Source organism: Mesoplodon densirostris, chromosome 14, assembly GCF_025265405.1.
Source record: "Mesoplodon densirostris isolate mMesDen1 chromosome 14, mMesDen1 primary haplotype, whole genome shotgun sequence".
Classification (NCBI taxonomy): Eukaryota; Metazoa; Chordata; class Mammalia; order Artiodactyla; family Ziphiidae; genus Mesoplodon; species Mesoplodon densirostris.
In genome coordinates this window covers 7,372,250-7,394,430 of record NC_082674.1, presented here as the reverse complement: position 1 = coordinate 7,394,430, position 22,181 = coordinate 7,372,250, and the positions used below count along the sequence as shown (strand labels likewise).

At 43.2% G+C, this 22,181-nt stretch overlaps 1 protein-coding gene and 1 long non-coding RNA gene across 3 annotated transcripts in view; one reads left to right on the top strand and one right to left on the bottom strand.

Annotated features, from left to right (window-relative positions):
• TAF1B (TATA-box binding protein associated factor, RNA polymerase I subunit B) overlaps window positions 1–3,051 on the bottom strand; it is a 59,508-nt gene extending 56,457 nt beyond the window's left edge. For both annotated transcript variants that reach the window (XM_060117132.1, XM_060117134.1), the window contains exons 1-2: window positions 2,958–3,051; window positions 1,485–1,583 (exon numbers count right to left, since the gene is read on the bottom strand). In XM_060117132.1, coding sequence (XP_059973115.1) covers window positions 1,485–1,583; window positions 2,958–2,975 — 117 coding nt within the window. In that variant the 5' untranslated portion in view covers window positions 2,976–3,051. The remainder of the gene's footprint in view (window positions 1–1,484; window positions 1,584–2,957) is intronic.
• The window catches only part of LOC132501523 (uncharacterized), a 53,716-nt gene continuing 34,573 nt past the window's right edge, over window positions 3,039–22,181 (top strand). Inside the window, exons 1-2 of the long non-coding RNA XR_009534256.1 lie at window positions 3,039–3,185; window positions 14,344–14,498. This is a non-coding gene — a long non-coding RNA (uncharacterized LOC132501523). The remainder of the gene's footprint in view (window positions 3,186–14,343; window positions 14,499–22,181) is intronic.

The following is a 22,181-nucleotide window of genomic DNA, read 5'->3' as shown; positions in this document are numbered from 1 at the left end:
CAGTCCATTGAGACACATCTTCCTTCACCATGTCTACATTTGTACTGCTGGTACAAAAGCAGAAACTATGAATGCCTCAATATACATCAAAGCAAACTGCACATATTTAAAGTGTACAAGTTGATGTGTGTGTATGTATGTATATCCTCGAGACCATCACCACAAACAAGGTAATGAACATATCCATCAGATCAACAATTTCATCGAGTGAGTACATATCTTCTTAATACTCTGTGTGACCAAATGGGAAGCAGACTGAAGAACAAAGACTGTCTCAAGGAAAAGCTCTTGGGTGATTGAGTTGCAAGCTAAATTAACCACTTTTCTCAAGAAAACTAGTTTTTGTTTGTTTGTTTGTTTGTTTTTGTTTTAGTGGGATCTTCCCAGACCGGGGCACGAACCCATGTCCCGTGCATCAGCAGGCAGACTCTCAACCACTGCGCCACCAAGGAAGCCCAAGAAAACTACTTTTTACTTCGTACATTTTGTCCAGGCTTTTACTTGTTTAAGGTGGGCTCCTGTTACTCCATCTTGGCCAGAAGAAGTTCACACAGTTACTTATATTTGTCCCAAATTTACCTTTCTTATATAGGCCTATACGGCAAAGGTAGTATATCTGTTCCTTCCTGGCTCTGTAGACTTTGAGCAAATCCTTTTCCAGAGAGCAGAGTCCTGGCATGTTTAGCCTGTCCCATAGCAGGCTATCCACACACTTGATTATTTTGGTTATACTGTCCTGAAGGTGTGGTAACCAGGAGAGGACCTAGCACTCCCAGTGTGAAGGGAGCCTCATTTACCAAGGTCCCACAGGACAGCAGGCCAACCTCTCCCTTAAGAGACAGGTGTGGTGGAATAAAATGACCACTGGCGTCGAAAGCCTGAGGTTCAAGTCCTGGCTCAGCACTCTATCCATGTGACTATGGCAAACTCACTCAACTGATGAGCCTTGCTTGCCCCATCTACAGATAGGTGTAATAGTATACACATCTCACAGGTTGTTATGAGGAGGGGATGAACTAATGGATGAGAAAACACTCTGTAATGTGTAAGGCACTGTACAAAGATATAATGACGATGAAGCACATTTCTCATACTCCCAACAGTCTTTCTAACATTCCGTCTTCCAAACCTCTAAGCTACCACAATACATTAAAAACTCTTAAATAAGTGGTAACTAATAAAAATAAATGCATCATCTTGTAAGTGCAATTTTAATTATTTCCCCTTATACACATACTACACAGTCTGAATCAGGAAAACATTTATATATGTGGCCCAACATAATTTGAAAAGCTCATCCTAAATCTACCTTACAAAGTCTTCAACACTTGTGTAAGCATTTGAGGACCGCTTACACTCTTCATATTTGGACATTGCCTGAGTAATAAAAACAGATCAGTTTTGGGGGGACCTATGCCACATATTAGGCTGAAACTGCAACTTTTAAAGCACAAGCAAATTCATAAATGAGGTCTGTTACTTACTTCTGTAACATTGTGGCAAGAAGTGCAATAATATTTGCCTTCATCAGTGAGACCCCAAGAGACGGCAGCACACTGAGAACAGCGGTCTTTGAACTCTTTCTGTAGGAGAAAAGGAAAACCACATTCAATACAGTGTACCTAAACGCTGCAGTTCTACTTAGAGGGTTCCCTACAATTTTACTCTATAAATAAAGAATCACTGAGAATAGAAAATATACCAGAGGGATTATCTATAAACAAGAAGAACAGTTCAGTCTGAGCCATTTGAAACTGAATTAAACTATTAAAGAAATGTTTCTAAAATATGCAGTGTGTGAGGGTGAAAAAAAAAAGACAAAGAAGACAAGGTGGTAGGGGTAAAGTGGGGAAAAAAAAGATGAGTAAATAAAACTCCTTGAACATGCTGTGAGGAAAAAGATGATAAGATTCAAGTATAGAGAAGACTTAAAAAATAGAAGTAGCATACCATTTGGAACTTCCTCCAGGACACTAAGAACACATACCCACCACAAAGGAGCCAGAGTTTTACTAGGGTTGTTTCAAGTTTCGATTTGTTCACTCAGCAATACAAGGAGTACCAACTATGTATGTACTAGGCACTTAACTAGGTGCTGGGGATTTGAGGGTGAGCAAAACAGACAAGACCCCTACTCATAACTATACACGCTAATGGTGAGTTCTAATTGCTAATTTCATTAACCTAGCATCTACAGACGTTAACCCTCATTCAGTAGACATTTATTGAGCGTCTACAAAGAATAAGGCCTTCTATCACCATAATGCTTCTGTACATACATAGAGTGGCACCAAATTATCCATTTGCAACTCTCTGGTGCGTGAAATCTTATTATTGTTGATCTAATTACCGACTGCTCCTCTAACACCATCAAAGAGTGGCGTTTTATGAAGTGGGTCAAAATGCATGCCAACTCTATTTCAACAAGTTGGTCAAGTTTTCAGTGACCCCATGTGGATAACTATCGTAATCTTGGAGTGTCCCCAAACCCGAATTTGGAATTCCTGCACAGGCCATGGCTAAGATTCGCAGAGACACCGGCAGGGGTTACTTGGGAGCATTCTGGTTCCAAGCACCGCCTCCCTCGCCCAACCTCCAGCATCAAAGGGAACTTCTGGGTGGTCCCGATTAGAGGAGATGAGCTACGTGGGTGGCCACCCCACAAAACCCACAACTTCAGCCTCCTCCCGAAACACACCCACATCGACCAACACCTCACCGTCCCTTCACCCACAACCTCACCCAGCCAGAAACTCCAGCCTCTTCCCCCAAAGCGCGGGCACACGCGGCCCGCCAGACCCGCCAGCCCCATCTCTGTCCCTACGCCGCAGCCTTCCGCCCCGTCCCCCTTCGGCCAGTAGCCGCCCCCACAGCCAACCGGCGTCCTCCACCCCTACTCCTCAGCCTCCCTCCCTTCCCGCCCCGCCGCCCGGCTGCGCGGCACTCGGCTCCCTCACCGCCTCCTCCAGGTCCATAACGGCGCCGCTGCCGCCGCCGCCGCCGCCGCCGCCCGTTACCCCGGCAGCGAGAGCAGCTTCCGGGAGCGGCGGGAAGAGCCCTCCGGGCGGAAACAGAGACCCTTGACTTTGGATTTGTCTCTTGCGGCGGTGGGAAAGCTTCCGCTAGCTCCGGGATGAAGCGACACTAATCCTGCGTCCCCAGACAGCATCCCTTTCCTAGTCAAGGTAACTAAAACCAATCAGTAAAAAAGTGGGCGGTGCCTGCTGCTGAGAGGATTCAGTCTCTGCTCCGACAGCCGTTCCTTCCCGGCAGCTCTCCTGCTTTCGGGCTGCGAGGGGGGAGCGGTGGCGTGGACTCAGAGCGCTCGGGACTCTCCACCTGGTTCTGGCACAAGAGAGGCACCGGGTTTTGGAGAAAAGAACACGTGGTTGAGTTAGAACTGGGTTTGTAATCATGGCTTTTCTGCTTCTTTGTTCCTCAATTTCCTCCTCTGTAAAAATTAGCTGTTACCTGTGGGTCCCTCGCGATGGAGCCTCACATGGTAAATGCTCATTAAATTTAGCTTTATTGTTGTCCCTTCATTGGGCACTTTCATTTCATTAAACAGGCGCTGTTTTAGGTCTTGGGGATTAAGCAGTGAACAAAGTAAACAAAAATTCCTGCCTTTATGGAGATTATAATCTGGTGGGGAGAGACAAAAATACATAAGGAGAACATAGGGTATGTTAAACGGGCATGAGTGCCAAGGAGAAAAATAAAACAGGAAAGGAGAATGGGAGCCATATTGTGGTTTCAGTTTTAAATGGAGTGGTCAAGAAAGGTCTCCCTGAGATGGTGACCTTTGAGGCAAGGGAGCAAGAACCATGTTGGGAACCTCATTCCCTGCAGAGGGAACAGTGAGTACCAAGGCCCTAGTCCTGAACCTCATGCCAGACCATTTAAGGATCAGCAAGGAGGTCAGCGAGTGGCTGGAACAGCGAGCTAAAGGGAGAGTAGAAAATGAGGCAAGGGCAAAATACAGCTCCAAGGACTTAGACTTGGAGCAATTAGAGACGCCGTTGTGGGAGTTACACAATCTTACATGTTTAACAGATTACTCTGGCTGTTGTGGGGAGAGTAGACTGCTAGGGGGCAAACGTAGAAGTTGGGAGGCAAGTCAGGAGTCTGTTACAATAATCCTGGTAGCTTGAACCAGGTAAAAGCAGTGGAGACAGTGAGGAGTAGACAGATTCTGGAAATGTATATTTTGAAGGTAGAACCATAAGGATATCTTGATGGATAAGAAGCCCATCAAAGCAGCTATGGAGGATGAAGGGAGTCAAGGATGACTTCAAGATTTTTGTCCTGAGCACCTGGAAGGGTGAAGCTGTATTTGACAGAGTAGACTATGGGTGGACCAGTTTGGGAGGTGGGTAGAGGAAGAATCAGGAATTTTTGACTGTGGACCTGTCAAGTTAGAGGTGCTTATAAGACCTCTAGGTAGGATGAGAAAGCAATTGGATATAGCAGTCTAGCATTCTGAGGCAGGTTCTGGACTGGAGATATATATTTGGGATTTATCTCTGTCTAGATGGTATTTAAAGTCATGAGAGTGGAGGAGACCACCAAAGGAGTAGCTCTGTATTCACTCACTCCTTATTCACCTGTCAATTCATTTCTTTTGCAAAGTCATTCAACACCCACTATATGGCAGGCACTGTGCCAGCAATTGGGAAATGAGAGATAAACAGGACAGGGTCCTTGCCTTCAAGAGGCACCCAGTCCAGTGGAGCATTCAGTCTTATTATTTTAATCGTGGCATTAGATAAATGCTCTTCTCCAGCTGTGTCACCCAGGTCATTTACCAGGCTTGGCTCTGAAGCCTCAAACCCTTTCCAAAAAACCTTACCCATCTTCAAAGCATGAAGTATTGTCATATGAACAGCTTGATTATAAGCCTCTAATTTTCCAGACAAACCCTGATTTCAAATGTTGAAATTTTACAATGGGAAGGGGGCACTGCTGAATGCCCAACTAAATTGGAGTTAGTATGTTGAACTGAAATATGAGCACCATGGCATCAGGAAGTTTTGTCTTTTTGTTTATTGCTGTATACCCAGGGCCTAGAACAGTACTTAGCTTATAAGATGTGATCAATAAATATTTGTTAAATGGATGGATGACTTTGTAAGATTTTTACATATATGCAAAATAGTTTAAATAGATGACGTGTCTTGATTTGAGACTTTGGACATGTAGTTGCACAGAAATGAGTCACAGATTTTCCCAGCCATTCCTTAACAGAAAATTGAGTGTTTTGAGCAAAGTCAGACTCCTTGAAAGAAAATGTCTTCTTAGACTGTAAGACTTAGATGACTATTTCAGCAGAGAAGCTTTAATATGCATTTCTTAAAACTGGTTCACATGCCATTTCTGACCTGTCAGATTGGCACAGATGATTTTTGCTTAATGGAAATAATCAGTGGCAGAAGGGCTCAGTGAGATGGACTCTGTCTTGTACTGCAGGTGAGAGTGAATGTGGGCGTATTTCTTGAAAATAATTCAGCTGCATAACAGGTGATATGGTGGAGCAATATTGAGGCAATGCCAAGAAGAGGAAACAGGGAAATAATATTAGAATGGAGATAATAAACCCTTACAGGGATTGAAGAGTCCCTGGGCCAAGATTTGATATAACACCAAAGCCTGATTGAAGGTATTAATATATCTAAAGAAAGAATGTGATATCAGCAAGAGATGTATTTAGCCCTTCAATCCTAACAAAAGGAGGACCTAACCATAGCAAGGACCCCCACACCACTCTTATGCCCACGCAGTTAATGTCCCCAGGGTACCATACCTCTTAAGTGACAAACAGAATCCAACACAAACTATTACTCAATTCTGCCTGTAGGGAGAGAGGACACTGAATATAAAGGATATTTTCTCTGGGTATAGATTACTGGATTAGCAGTTGTTCTTTCAGCTCTCTGAAGACATGGTTCCATTTCTTCTTTCATTGTTTCTGTTGAGAAGTCAGCTACCAGTGTTATCAACTATATGCTAAGTAACTAGAAAATTCCCAATTGTTTGGAAATTAAGCAGTAAACTTCTAAACAGCCCAATCAACTGAGCAGTCACAAGGGACTGACAGAACATTTTGAACTGAATAAAAATGGAAATGTATCATAGCAAAATTATGAAATGCACTTAAATCTGGAGGGAAATTTATAGCCTGAAATTCATGGATTAGAAAAAAGAAAGGCTGAAAATCAGTGATAGAGACATACATCTCGAGAAGTTAGAAAAAGAAGGTTAAACCAGATAATAATAATAATAATAATAATAATAATAATAATAATAATAGAAGGAAGGAAATTAAAAAGAAGAGAGATTAATAAAAGAAAAAGCAAACATTCAGTGGGGGGGGGTCCACAAACTAATATTAACTCTTTAAAAAGAATCATAAATTCAGTAAACCCTGGAAAGACCAATCAAGAAGAAAAGCAAAATTAACCAATATTAGAACAATAAAAGTGACATCACTACAGATACCATAAACATTAAAAAGATCATAAGAGGATACAGCTCTAAGACAATAAATCTGAAAATGTTGATGGATGGACAGATTCCTAGAAAAGCACATAACCGAGAGCTATGCAAGAAGAAATACAAGATGTGAACAATCTTATATCTATTCAAGAAATTGACTCTATAAGTAAAAAAAAAAAAATTTCTCAGAAAGAAAACCTCAATCTCAAATGGCACAGCTGGTAAATTCTACCAAAATTTTGAGAAAGAAATAACACCCATGTCACACAGACTATTCCAAATAATGAAAAAAGAGAGAGCAGTTACCAATAAATTTTGTGAGGCTACCTTAAACTTGACGCCCAAATCTGACAAGGATATTTCAAGAAAAGTAAAAATTAAAGTCCATTCTCTCCTCAGAACAAATGAAATATCAGCAAATTGAATGCAAGTCCTTTGCTGTATTCAGCAATATATAAATAGAACAGTAAATCAAAATGACGTTGGGTTTATTCTAGGAATGCAAGGTTGGTTTAACATTGAAAAACAATAACAACAACAATTTAAATAGTAATCCAGATAGTGTGGTGCAAGGATAGACAAAAGATCAATGGAACTGAATACAAAGTCCAGAAACTGACCCATAAATACATATAAGATAACCTGATTTTCAACAAAGGTGCTGCTAAAGTTCAGTGGGGAAAGGATTGTTCTACAATAAATGATTCTGGATCATTTGAATTGAATTCATATGAAAATTATTGACCCCCTATCTCACACAAAAATTAATTTGAGATGAATCACAGACCTACATGTGATAGGTAAAACCATAAAGCTTCTAAGAAAAAAAAAAAGTAGGTAAATATCTTTATGGCTTAGGATAGGATAGATTTCCTTAAAAGATCACAAAACAGCACTATCCATGAAAGGAAAGATTGTTATACTGGACTTCATTAAAATTTAAAATTTTAGTTCATCAAAAGACATTGTTAAGGCAAACAAAAGACTGAGAGAAGGTATTCGTAATTCATATATTCAACAAAAGACTTATCTCCATAACAAAGAATTCTTACAAATCAATTAAAAAACAATTAAAAATAGGCTAGACTTGAACAACTATTTCACAAAAGAGGACAGCTAAAAGAACAATAAATACATGGAAAGGTGCTTAACATCATGAGTCATCAGAAAAACGAAAATTAAAACAACAATGATAGGGGACATGGGTTCGTGCCCTGGTCCAGGAAGATCCCACATGCCACGGAACAGCTAGGCCCGTGAGCCATGGCTGCTGAGCCTGTGCGTCCGGAGCCTGTGCTCCACAATGGGAGAGGCCACAACAGTGAGAGGCCCACGTACTGCAAAACAAACAAACAAACAAACAGCAGTGAGATGCCACCACACATCTACCAGAACAACTAAATATTTTAAAAAATTTGAAAGTGTCAAGGTTAGCCAAGAATATGGATGAATTGGGTCTCTTCTACTTTACTGATGGGAGTATAAATTGAATATTTTGGAAAAGTCTTGGAAGTCATACTAAATCTGTGCTAATTATGACCGAGCAATTCCACTCCTAGATATATACCCAAGGTAAATTCGTGCATATGTTCACGAAAAGATATGTACAATTATTTTCATAAACCTTTCTTTATAATAGCCAAAAATTACAAACAACCAAATGTCCATCAACAGGAGAATGGACAAGCAAATGTGATTTAGTCATCCAGTGGAATCCAGTACAGCAATGAAGAAGAATGAACAACTGCTACATAAAACAATATGAATGAAACACAATGACATGCAGAAGAATCCTATGGTGAATTTAAAATGGCCTTAAATTTTTTGCCATTTCTCACATTGGTTCTTGAAGTAGAATGTGATGTAACAAAAACCTAGGACTTCCCTGGTGGCTCAGAGGTTAAGAATCCACCTGCCAATGCAGGGGACATGGGTTCGAGCCCTGATCCCACATGCCGCAGAGCAACTAAGCCCATACACCACAACTACTGAGCCTGCGCTCTAGAGCCCACGAGCCACAACTACTGATCCTGCGTGCCACAGCTACTGAGGCCCATGCGCCTAGAGCCCATGCTCCACAACAAGAGAAGCTACCACAATGAGAAGCCCATACACCGCAACGAAGAATAGCCCTCACTCACCACAACTAGAGAAAAGCCCACACGCAGCAACGAAGACCCAACACAGCCAAAGATAAATAAATAAATAAATAAATATTTTAAAAAAACCAAAAAAACCTAAAACATGTGCCCAGATCTAATCCTGTCCTAACACATACCCCTTAGACAGCAAAATACCAGAGAAAAATTTTGAGCACGCATACCCATTATACAGATATGTATTTTTGTATATATTATATACATGCAGGACTGTTCTAGTGATGTATATTATAGAACACTCATAAATATATAAAATAAATGTTTATATGTTTATTGATAAAATAAATAAAAATTTAATTTACTTATTAACATAATAAATAACTTTCCTTTCAGTGAAAATACTAGTAAGAGTTATGTAATTAGAGTTCACTAGTCTTTAAATCTTGGCTTAATACTGTAATACAGTGATTTGTAGTTTTTGTTCTAAGTTCAATTTAATACTTCTTTTTAATGGCAGTCATAACAGAAAAAGATACCTCACAAAGATGCATAGAACCAAGTGTTTTCATAACAATGGACACATTTGCAAACATCTAGTCTCAAAATGCTCTCTCCATAGCATGTTACTTCGAAAAAAGCAGTTACTTTTTAATGCATTAAACAACTGAGTGCCTAGCTTGTGCCAGACACATTTATTTATTTATTTATTTATTTATTTTTTGCTGCGTTGGGTCTTCATTGTTCTGTGCGGGCTTTCTCTAGTTGTGGCGAGCGAGGACTATTCTTCATTGCAGTGCATGGGCTTCCCATTGCGGTGGCTTGTCTTTGGTGCGGAGCATGGGCTCTAGGCGCGTGGGCTTCAGTAGTTGTGGCTCTCAGGCTCAGTAGTTGTGGCTCACTGGCTCTAGAGTGCAAGCTCACTAGTTGTGGTGCACGGGCTTAGTTACTCTGCGGCACGTGGGATCTTCCCAGACCAGAGATTGAACCCGTGTCCCCTGCATTGGCAGGCAGATTCTTAACCACTGTACCACCAGAGAAGTCACCAGACACCTTTTAGATACAAGGAGGAGATAAAGCAATAAACAAAAACATCTCTACCTCATGAAGCTTACATTCTAGCTGAGGGAGACACATAATAAATAAATAAATAATTATAAAATATGTCAGATAGCAAAACACTGCCATGAGGAAAAAGAAAGCAGAACGCGAAGATTGGGGGTGGGTGGGAGTTGCTATTTTAGACAAAATGGCCTAGGAAGGCCTCTCAAAGGTGAAATTTGAGAGGAGACATAAAAGAACTGGGGGACTGGGACTTCCCAGTGGTGCGGTAGTTAAGACTCCGCTCCCAATGCAGGGGGCCCCGGTTCGATCCCTGGTTAGGAAACTAGATCCCACATGCCGCAACGAAGGTCCCTTGTGCCATACCTAAGACTTGGCCCAGCCAAATAAATAAAATAAATAAATATTAAAAAAAAAAAAAAAGGAACTGGGGGACCTAGCCATTTAGATTTGTTGGGGGTTAGCATTCCCGGTGCAAAGACCTTGAGACAGTAAGGTGGTCCTTAAAAAGCCAGGAGGAGGTGGCAGAGGGCAGGAGGTCAGAGAGGTGGCCGGGCCAGGTCATGAGTAAGGTCTTGTGGATAATAGTAAGGACGTTAGAGTTTATTCTCGGTGAGATGGAGAGCAGGAGAGTGACGGCTGCTGACTCATTGTTTAGAAAGGTTGCCCTGGGGGTCTGGAGAGTAGATTGGAAGGGGCTGGTGGAGGGGCAGGGAGATCACCTTGGAGGCTACGGAAATGACCCAGGTGCGGGCTGCTGGTAGGGTGAGGGTGGTGATGCTGATGAGAAGTGGTCACCTTCTCCATAGATTTCAAAGGCGTAAGCAAAAAGTCTTCCCTTACGGGAAGGGGTGTGAGGAAAAGAGAAGAGTTAAGGATGACAGCAAAGCCTGGGGTCTGAACCTACATAAGAATGAAGTTGCCGTTTTACTGAGACAGGGAAGACTTAGGTGTGGGCTTATGGTAGGGTTTGGGGGAAAAAAAATCAAGAGTTCAGTTTAGAAGATGTTTAAGTTAGTGATGCCTATTTGATGTCCAAGTGGAGGTGCTGAACGTGCTGTCGAATAGATGTTTGACGCTCAGGGGAAACGTAGAAACCGGAGGTATAATGTGGGGAGTGAAGAGCCTGGCTAAGGTCATCAAGGAAGGGTCTGAGAGTAGACAGAGAAAAAGGTGTGAGGACTAAGACTGGGCGGTCCAGCAAATGCACGAGGAGGGGCCAGAACGAGGACCCGGAAAAGGACCCTGAGCCAAATGCCTGGGGTGTAGAAGGGTGGCCAGGAGCGTGCGGTGTCCTGGATGCCAAGTGAAGAGAGCGTGTCCAAAAGCACAAGCCCTCAACTCTGTCCAGTGCTCTGGAGAACTACAGTAGGACAGGGACCGGGGGCTGACCAGCAGGTTTGGACAGTGGTGCCATCAACGACCTTGACAAGAAAGCCAAATAGCATGTGTTCCAAGAGTGTAGACCTCACTTGTGAGGAATTCTGTTGCAGACAGAGGCAGGGGAGCCGCAGCTGGTAGGCGATGTAAAGTCCAGAGAGACTTTGGTCTGCTTTTGTTTCTTTGCTTGCTTAAGACGTTTATAAGCTGATGGAGGGCTTCCCTGGTGGCGCAGTGGTTGAGAGTCCGCCTGCCGATGCAGGGGACACGGGTTTGTGCCCCAGTCCGGGAAGATCCCACATGCCGCGGAGCGGCTGGGCCCGTGAGCCATGGTTGCTGAGCCTGCGCGTCCGGAGCCTGTGCTCCGCAACGGGAGAGGCCACAGCAGTGAGGGGACTGCGTACTGCAAAAAAATAAAAAATAAAATAAGCTTATGGAAATGAACTGTCAGAGAGGGGAAAATGCTGATGCAGAAGAGACAGGGCACGATTTCAGGGGGCTCTCCCTGAGCTGCGAGAGGGGCGCAGGATATGCGGCCCAAGCAGAAGGGTTGGCCTTGTAGGCAATTCATCTGTGAACTGAGAGCGTGTGAGCAGGCTCAGGCACTGGTGGGAATGGCTGGAAAGGCTTTTCTGACTGTTCCGGTGAGATGGGAAGCAAGTCATCAGCTGAGTGGGGTGGGGGCTTGTACGAGGTCTAAGGAGGGATCGGAGGTGTAATAGCTCTTGGAAATGGGGGAGTTGTGATCGTAAATATAGAGATAAGGCCACTCAACACATCCAGCCATTCAGCTGCTCGCTTGGTTAACACATCCCATTTACTCCAAAGGGACAAATTAGGTGTATTCACAATTCCAAAAATATCTGCCCGGCAGTATGCCACTGACAGCCACTTGTTATCACATGTCCAAATCTGACACTTGCATTTTGTGTAAAAAGAAAAAAAAGACAACTCATCTGCAAGTCTGACAGGTCTTTTTAGTATTTTGCCATGAGACAACCAACAACCTTCGAGGTGGAAAAGGACTTTCATGGATATTCAGCCCATTACAGGTTACGGTCACAATCCTGTGGCACCTGCAAGGTCTTGTGTTTATAGAATTAGCCAGATCCGTGGCCTCCTGCAGCGATGTGCACACTTCTGCCTTCAGCCTTTGCTGCTACTTCCTGCTAGTGCATGAGGCCATGGATGGATTTCACCCACGGCATTGTAAGCAACCATATCTCAGAGTCCTTTTATTATTCTAGTCAAAGCAGCCACTCTTTCATTGGTTATATGGACACAATTTTACCCGAAATATTGCTTTTGTAAAAGAAATTATTTACTGTTGAGAATATATGCTCCCTGGTGCATCTTCCCATTAGCAGCTCCTCGAAAGTAATTCTTTCCCTATTTCATTTTTGAAACAATCTAGTGACTACCTTGAACAGGGACTTATTAGAAACATCTGTATTTTATCCAACTATATAGCAAACCTTCAAATTGCAAACCTGTGTAATATGTTCTCATACTTGTTTCTTCTAAATTTTCAGCATTTTCTACGTCTTCCAACGTTATTTGTTGTCTGTTATTTCAGCCATGTTTATTACAACAGAATAGAAAACTGATAACTATAAAATATAACTTTAGGGTGTAGATAGATGCTTTAGAAAACGCAGCTGGGTAGGTATATACCATGACTGGGTGGGGTAAGTGCACAGAATTTTTACGGGGTCATCAGGGAAACCTCTCTGAAGACGGGCCAGGTGAGCCAAGGTGGGACTGCAGTGGGAACCATGCAGGACTGTGGGGGACTGTGTCCCAGGGAGAGCGACAAGTCCCTAGACGGGACCGGGCTTGGTGTGTTTGAGGACCAAAAGGAAGCCTGTGTGTCTGGAGGGTAACAGGTGAACGGTAGAGTCATTGGCCTCGGGGTCAGATGCTGGGCGAGGCCCGATTGCTGATTGCTGAAGGTCTCCTGGACCCACGGGGCTAATACGAGGCCAGTACACCCTTACAGCCCCTTCTGCGTGTTACACCAGGCGTCCCTGGTGGGTCCTGCCTCCTGGTCACCATCACTGGCTCCTACCAGGGAGGCGGGAAGGGACTCCCGGTGGATCAGCCACGGCTGCCTTGTCCTGCCCGCTTAACCCGGACCTGTGTGTGGGGATAACAGGCTTCACAAGATTCTGACTCAGAGAGAGAGCAGGGAGAGCCTGGGGGAGCAGAAAAATGGGGCCCCACATAGACATAAGCCAGGTGTTGGGGCTCCACTGGGAGGGCAGACACTCCCACCCCAGGAGTGGAGGAAGGAAGGGCCTGAGGACACCAGGGTGCAGCCCCCACTTCTCACCATTCTTACTGAAATTCGCTTCCGTCTGAGGGCGTGCATTTGTTAAAACCCTCCACGGGTCTTCCGGTCGAGGGCACTGACAGAGCTGGTTTCCTTAGTGAGTGAGGGCCGATGCGTATGTAACGTTTTCTGGGCCAAACACCAGTCTAAACCTGTTAACTCCTTCGAATATCCTCAGCAGCAGCAGCCCCATTTTACAGACAAGAAAACGAAAACAAAGAGATTTAAAATTTCTGTAAGTGGCAGAGCCAGGAGTCAAAACCAAGTAGCCTAGTGGAGAACATAGCCTTGGCCACATGGCCCTCTCCGGAAGGTCAACCTCGTGAAATACGGCAAAATACGGCACTCCACAGTGGGTCCCTGTGGCACAGCCAGTAATAAGATGTTGACTACGTTGAGAACCTTAGATGATATTGTAAGGCTCAGAAAATGTTTGAATATAATTACTCTTCGTTCAACAGAAGCTGAGGGACAACTCAGTACTGCAAAAAATATTGTTTTATTAAGAGAAATTCTGTATTTCAAGACCACAAGTGACCTAGTGGCTACTGATTTAATGGGGGAGCTATTGGAGGAGTTTGATGTGTTTCACTCTGTCAAATCCTAGCCCCAGTAGGGACATTATTTAATTAGTGAGAATGTATGAAACCAAAGATCACACGAAAACCAGAAATGACTTAGAAATTATTACACTGATTTGATGAATGCTCTGTGTTTCAACTTACATCATCTGTAAGCTGTTTTATTATATAAACAGATATAGTTTGGTTTATTTAGAAAATAGAAGGGAATGTATTTTTAAATTGTGATTTACGTAGAAACTTATACATAATATATATTTCCCTACCAGTTGTTAAATATGAGTATGTTGAATATTTCTTCTGAGGCCACGGAAGGTATTTCAATTTAATTCTAAATGTGTTGAGAAGTCATTGAAGGATTTTGAACAGAGGAATGACATGCTGTAATTTATTCTTTTAGTTGTTATTCAGGTCTCTGTATGGGGAACAGCCACAGATCACAAGGGTGGAATGAAGATGGCTAATTGGGAGTGTGGACTGAAAAACCTAAAAGTTGCTGAGGACTTAAGCCTGGAGACAGCCTCTCACGTAACTCTGAGGGATTTCTCCAAAGAGGTAAGGGAGGAGCCAGGATATATAGGAATTTTTGCAACAAACAAACAAACAAAACCCCAGGTAGTCGGAACATCAAAAGATTACTGTTAATTAAAGAAAAACCAGAATCTCAAGTTAATGCACTTAGCACTTTTCTACATATGGGCAGATGCAGGATGCTCATTGAAATCATTTCTTTGATATGCACCTTAGCCATCTGGGGCCAGTATCCTGCTCTCTCCATCCTGGACACCCTCCGGGTGCACCATGGTGGGGTGGGGTGCCTGTGGTTGCTGATGGCTTGATGACCACAACATCCTTTGTTTACTGATATGGCAGGCGACATTCTCTGTCCATAGGAGGCTGTTACAGGAATCCAACCCAGACATGGGTGTACTTGGATAAGAGCACCATCGTGGGCAATGGGATACAGATATACTTTGGAGGTGGAGCCAAGAGTGGATTGGGCGTAGTTGTGAGAAAAATCCTGGGGCTCTAGGATAACGTAGTGAGGTGAATGGTGGAGCAGACATGGTTATGAGCAGGTTTGGGGTGAAAATCAAGATTTGGGACACCTCAGGTTTGATATGTCTGTTAGGAATACAAGAGGAGACATTACAGATAAATGAATCTGGAATTCAGAGATGGTCTGGCTAGAGACGTGGATTTGGGTGTCCTAGTGTCAAAATGAGATTTAAAGCCCTAGGACTAAATGAGAACACCTGGGGAGTGAGGGCAGCGAGCGAAGGAGAGGCAAGAGCCCCAGGCTGAGACGCGGGCTGGGTGACGTTTAGAAGTCTGAAGGGCAGAACAGTCTAGTAAAGGGAGTAGAGAAGGAGCAGCTAAGGGGAATGAGGAAAACGGGTGGAGGACGGTGACCAGAACCACGTGAAGAAAGTGTCAAAAAGAAGAAGCATCAAATGCTATTAAGAGTTAAGCATAAAAGAAAAACACAAAAATAGTTAAGCATAGAGTTGAGCTTAGCACAGAGCTTAGCAAGATGCACGGCACTGACAAGACGGTTTTAGTAACGTGTTAAGGATGACAGTTGAATTGGAGTGGGCTCAAGGCAGAGCCGGAGGAAGAGGGTAGACCATCAGTAAAGGCCTGTAAGGAAGAGCAGGGAGGTACAGAGAGGGTAAGAATGTGAACTGTTGCAGCGGGTTTGTTATGTGACTGGAAATGAAACATTGACTGGGGTGGGGATCAAAGTCCTTGAGTGGATGAGAGGGACAGATCTGACCCCAGATGAGGCCACCCTGAGGGGCTGCGTTGTTCTCACCTGACCAGGCCATGGAAATTCCTGGAATGTGGCCACCTCTCAGCCAGGCTGGGGGTTCCCCCGTCTGCCGGGTGTGGCCACATCTGAGCATGGAAGCTGGTTCCACTGCCTCCTCAGGACCTTCCCCCCTCCCCTGGTGTTGCCAATATCCCAGGGCTTGGAGCCCAGAACAACTCAGCTGGATTTTCGTTAAGAGGTTCTGCTGAGTGTGGAAGTAGCTAAATACTATTTCTAGGAGGCGACAGAGCAGAGACTCTGCAATCAGGAGAGTAGATTTGAATCTTGGCCCTGAAACTTACCTGCCAGCTGTGCGACCTGGACAAATCACTTCTCTGAGTCTCAGGTTTCTCATCTGCAATGTGGAGATGATAACTTTACCAAGACGCCTTCTGAGATTGTGAGGTAGAAATGGGATAGTGGATGTGCAAAGGCTCCGCCGAAGATCTGTAAGCTGGGACGTGAGATACAAATGCCATAAATTGTCATGAGGCTTCATTCACTATATCATTCCCCCATTCATCTCACAAAACAGGCACAGCTTGTAGAGGAAGCATTTCTTGGGACACATTCCTGGGCACTCCTCTCTGTGGGTTTAGTTTTCATAACTAGACTTTTAAGTTTTTTTAAAGGTAAGAGCAAGTCTTGGCTCCTTGTGAGAGCCTCCAAATTTCATTACAGACATAAATATATCACGTCAAGGTCACCAGCTGAAAGGGAGGGGAGACGTATTATTATCTTCAAAGCTTTCTGGGAACCTATTAAATGCTAATAACAAAGCACTGGGATAGTCCAGAGCGCAAACACGGTTCTTGACGCCTATCACATGCATGAGCCTCCTTTCTCCCTGGGCGCCCATCAACATTTCTGCTGGAGGAAGAGAGAATCAAGTGTGTCCCCGAAGAATGGACCCTCCGAGTGCTCCAAGGCCTGCTAGCGGCGGCCTGGCCTATCCATAACTGAAGCTGAAACCCCCTGTGTTTTGCGTAGTGCTAGGGAGAAAGGTAAAGAAATGAATACTGGCTGGGTACAGAGTGTTTGGAGCTATAAAAGGCCCATTACTCAGGTTATCTCATCATTGAGCTGGGAGGTAATCATTCTCTCCTCATCAAATTGGGAGGGAAATTGAGGCTCAGGAGGTCACACTGGGTCACGTGGCCAACAAGAGCCAGAGGGGGACACTGTAACTCATTTCTCCCTGCTTCAAAGCCCACTCTTTCTGCTAACAGAGTAGGTGCTTCATAAAGGTTTTCGTAGTGAATGAGTGAGTGGATGGATGAATGAATAAAGTCCTCTGGATGCAAAATTGCCTCTTGTCAAAGGACATCAACAGCCAGAAGGCACAGCCCCAATTAAACAGAAGCAAAACAACCTTGTAAGTTTCATGTGAGGTACTCAGAGTGTGGCCTAAATAACTCAGGAGTTTCCCAAACTCTCGAGTGATAAGATCACAGGCAAGTTGCAGAACCTGTTGGGGGCTGGTTTCTCCGTTTCTAATCTTGGGGCAAACATGTCTTGCTCCTCCCTCCCCCTTCCAGGAAGCAGAGTTAACAGAACACAGGCGTTTGTAGCTCTGGCCACGAGCCTTAAAGTCCTTGAAAGATGAGTCCTGGCTTGCGACACTCCCATGGCCAGTACTGGCTACCTAACTCATGGGGCCCAGCACAAAATGGAAATGTTATGCCCGTGGATTGAAAATTAATAAGAACTTCAAGGCAGTGACCTCAGAGCAGTAAACCGAGGCTGGGCCCTTCTGAGTATGGGGTCCCATGTGACTGTACAGGCTGCACACCCACGAAGCTAGCCCTGCCTGTGGCTGTTGATTCCAGAGAAGGGAAGAAAAGATCTTAAAAGGAGATTGGTGGGACATCTTGGGAGCACCAAAAAATAGGACAAATCAATAAAGTCACCATGGAGATCAGGTTCTAGTTTCTTGAAAGACACAATTTCAGACTAGAAAGAGTGTTAAAATTCATCTAGTAAAAACAAATATCATGTGATATCACTTATTTGTGGAATCTAAAAAAATAGTACAAATGAACTTATTTACAAAACAGAAATCGAGTCACAGATGTAGAAAACGAACTTACGGTTACCAAGGGGGAAAGGAGGAGGATAAACTGGGAGATGGGGATTGACATATACACACTACTATATATAAAATAGATAACTAGTGAGGACCTACTGTATGGCACAGGGAACTCTACTCAATACTCTGTAAGGATGTATACGGGAAAAGAATCTAAAAAAGAGTGGATATATGTATATGTATAGCTGATTCACTTTGCTGTACACCTGAAACGAACACAACATTGTAAATCAACTATACTCCAACAAAAACTAATTTAAAAAAATAAAATTCATCTAGTACTAGTCTTCCATTTTATAGGTCAGGAAATTGAGACCCAGACAGAAGCAGTGACTTGGGGAGTCGTGGGGTACCACAGAGAAGGCAAATCCTCTCTGAATCTCATTTAGTCTCCTTTTCACTGAAACAAAGCACAGGCCAGATTGAATAATGCATTATTTTTTTTCTCCCCATCCCCACTAAAATAACAGTAAAATAAAAGGGTTAAGTACGCTACTGTATAGCACAGGGAACTATACTCAATATTTTGCAATAACCTATAATGGAAGAGAATGTAAAAAGAGAATATATATTTCTATATATGTGTGTTTAACCAAATCACTTTGCTGTACACCTGAAACTAACACAACATTGTAAATCAACTATATTTCAATAAATTTTTTTTAAAAAGTATTAAGTCCACAAGGACCAAGGAAATGGGAGGAGAGGCAATGGTAATTGAAGAGGCTTTGAAAGTGGGCATGTGGAGTAGGAGGACTCAAAGACCAGAAATGGGGGAATTGAGTGAAAATCTGAATACTGCCCCTCCCCCTTCCTAGAATGCCAGTAGCAAGTTTTATATCCCCCCCCAAGGCAGGAGATAAGAATCTTCTCTGGAGTAAATCCCAGAGACTCTACCATTTGGGATTCTTCACAATGAGCTGGTTTGAAGTTCTGTCCTATTAGACTGAAGCCCTAGGACCCAAGTCTGGCTTATGTGCAAAGAGATTTCTAGGCTCCCAAGTGAGAGCCGATGGCTAAGTACCTCCAGACACAGGGAAAAGCTTCTAACCTGAAGACAGAAAACAAAACAAACCAAAAAAATGGGAAAAAGAATTGGGAGGATCAGAGACAACCTCAAACTGACAGTCTCCCTGAAAAGAATGGGGATGATCTATGAAAGAAGAACCAGAAAGCTTTGGGAAAAATAAATAATAATAATCCACTAAATAAGGAAGACCTCTAGAAAGTTACATATATGACTCAAAATAAAAATTCAATATAAAAAGTAGGGCTTCCCTGGTGGCGCAGTGGTTAAGAATCCGTCTGCCAATGCAGGGAACAGGGGTTCAATCCCTGGTCTGGGAAGATCCCACATGCCGCAGAGCAACTAAGCCCGTGAGCCACAACTACTGAGCCTGTGTACCACAACTACTGAAGCCTGCGCGCCTAGAGCGCCTGCGCGCCTGGAGCCCCTGCTCCGCAACAAGAGAAGCCACTGCAATGAGAAGCCTGTGCACCGCAACAAAGAGTAGCCCCCGCTCGCCGCAACTAGAGAAAACCCACGTGCAACAACGAAGACCCAACGCAGACAAAAATAAATACAAATTTTAAAATCTAAATAAATAAATAAAGCAAGAGGATAAGTCTGAGAGGTTAAAAGCCACCTACTAGAAATGCCAGATAGAGAGCCAAGGGAACAAAATTGTGAAGGAAACTTCTCAGAACTAAAGCATGAGTTTCCAACTCAAAAGAGCTAGCTCAAGGGATGGGTCTAGCACAGAGAATGAAAAAGACCCATGGTCAGGTACACCACGGTGAAGTTTTTGACTATCAGGGATACAGAGAAGATATTATAAACTTCTAGAGAGAAAAAGAAAAGGATCAGAATCAACGGACCTCTCAACAACACTTTGGGATCTAGTGGACAATGGGCCAATGCCTTCAATATTCTAATTTATATCCTAGACTTCTGTATTCAGCCAAACTGTTCATCAAGTGAAGACAGAATAAGATATTTTCAGACATGCAAGAACGAAAATCATTTACTTCCCTTGTACCTTTAGTGAACTACTGGAGGTAGTGATCCAATAAAATGAGGGAGTAAACCAAGAAAGGAATACATGGAATCCAGGAAGCAAGGGATCCAAAGCGCAAGAGGCAACATGAATCCCCACAATGATGGTGAATGGAAGTTTCTGGTTGCCATTGGTATGGCGTACATTTGAAACTGGAGAACTTGGAAGGAAGGCTCTGAGAAGAAGGTCTCTAGGAATAAGATGAACATGATATATTTGAGATTACAGAAAACATTATTAATAGAAAGGAAGCAGGCTTTATTGGGATATTAGGAAAAATTAAATGTGTAGAAACTCAGGCACATGGGAAAATGAGTAACTCCAGTAAAAGTGAAGGACTGAATAACTAAGGTGTTACGGGGTGGGCAGAGAGTTCGAGTGACGCTCTAGTGAATGACATTTGCACAATCATAATTAAATATGTCCTGACTGTAACTACGTTGTGGGGATAGGGAAGTGGAAATGGGAGGGTGAGGGAGATCTGAGTCCTTACTTATCATTGTAGGGACTCAGTGGTAGTGTCTCCAAATGTAAATTAATCATCAAGAAATAGGGATAGCTCCAGTCCATGGTTTTGTTTTTTTTTTTTTTTTTTTTTGTTACGTGGGCCTCTCACTGTTGTGGCCTCTCCCCTTGCGGAGCACAGGCTCCGGATGCACAGGCTCAGTGGCCATGGCTCACGGGCCCAGCCGCTCCGTGGCATGTGGGATCTTCCCGGACCAGGGCACGAACCTGCGTCCCCTGCATCGGCAGGCGGACTCTCAACCACTGCGCCACCAGGGAAGCCCCAGTCCATGGTTTTTAATATCATCTGTAAGACTTCCAAGTTTAAAATGGTGAAGGAAAGGTGTTCCCACTTCTTTTTTTTGCTCAAAAAAAAACCAAGGAAAATAACCAGAAACACAAACTCTATTCTTGACGCTTAGCAGACGTTGCACATCTGAACCATTAAATGTGAACCACTAAGTGGCTAGAATAATGACAAAAAAGTGAACTAAGATGAATCCAAATGCCAGTAGAAGTATAATTTATTTATAATAGAATTCACCAGTTTTAAGTCTACATGATGCATTTTGACATATGTCTTCAGTAGTGCAACTGCCGTCAAAAATAGGATTTAGAACATTGCAGTCAATCCCCATCCCCAATCCCCGAACCCCTAGCAACAGCTGATCTGCTATCACCACTTCAGATCCTCCTTTTCTAGAACTTCATATAAATGCATATAGTATGTAGTCTTTTGTATCTGACTTTTTTCACTTGGTAATGCTTTTGTGATTCATCATGTTGTTGCATGTATAAGTAGTTTATACCCATTAATTGCTGAGTAGTATTCCATTTAGGTATAGATTTTTCTTTATCCGTTTACCTATCAATGGACATCTGGACTGTTTCCAGTTTTTGGCTACTCTGAACAAGGCTCTTATAAATATTCACGTACAGATCTTTGTGTAGGCATATATTAAATATTTTCACTTCACTTGAAAAATACACAAGAGTGGAATTCCTGAGTCATATGGTAAGTGAATGTTTAACTTTGTAAATAAATGCTAACCCATTGCTCCACCTTCTAGCCAAACTTGGCACTGTCAGTCTTTTAAATTCTATCCACTACAGTGGATATGTCGTGGTATCTCCATTTGGTTTAAGTTTGCATTTCCCTAACAACTAATGATGTTGAACATCTTTTCGTGCACTTATTTGACATCAGTGTTTCTGATAAAATGTTCAGATCTTTTGCCTAATTTTAATTGTCTTGTCTTAATATTGAGAATTCATTACATATTGTGGACATAAGTCCTTTATCTTGTGTATGTTTGAAGATATAGCCTCCCAGTCTGTGCCTTGCCTTTTCTTTTCTTTCTTTCTTTTTTTAAAAAATTTATTTTATTTATTTTTGCTGTGTTGGGTCTTCGTTGCTGCGCGTGGGCTTTCTCTAGTTGCAGCAAGTGGGGGCTACTCTTCCTTGCGGTGCACGAGCTTCTCATTGTGGTGGCTTCTCTTGTTGTGGAGCATCGGCTGTAGGGTGCGTGGGCTTCAGTAGCTGTGGCACACGGGCTCAGTAGTTGTGGCGCATGGGCTTAGTTTCTCTGCGGCATGTGGGATCTTCCTGGACCAGGGCTCGAACCCGTGTCCCCTGCATTGGCAGGTGGATTCGTAACCGCTGCACCACCAAGGAAGTCCCGCCTTTTCTTTTTCCTAATTGTGCTTTCAAAGAGCAGACATTTTCAATTTTGATGAAGTCCAAGTTACTGATTTTTAAAATTTTATGTGTCCTA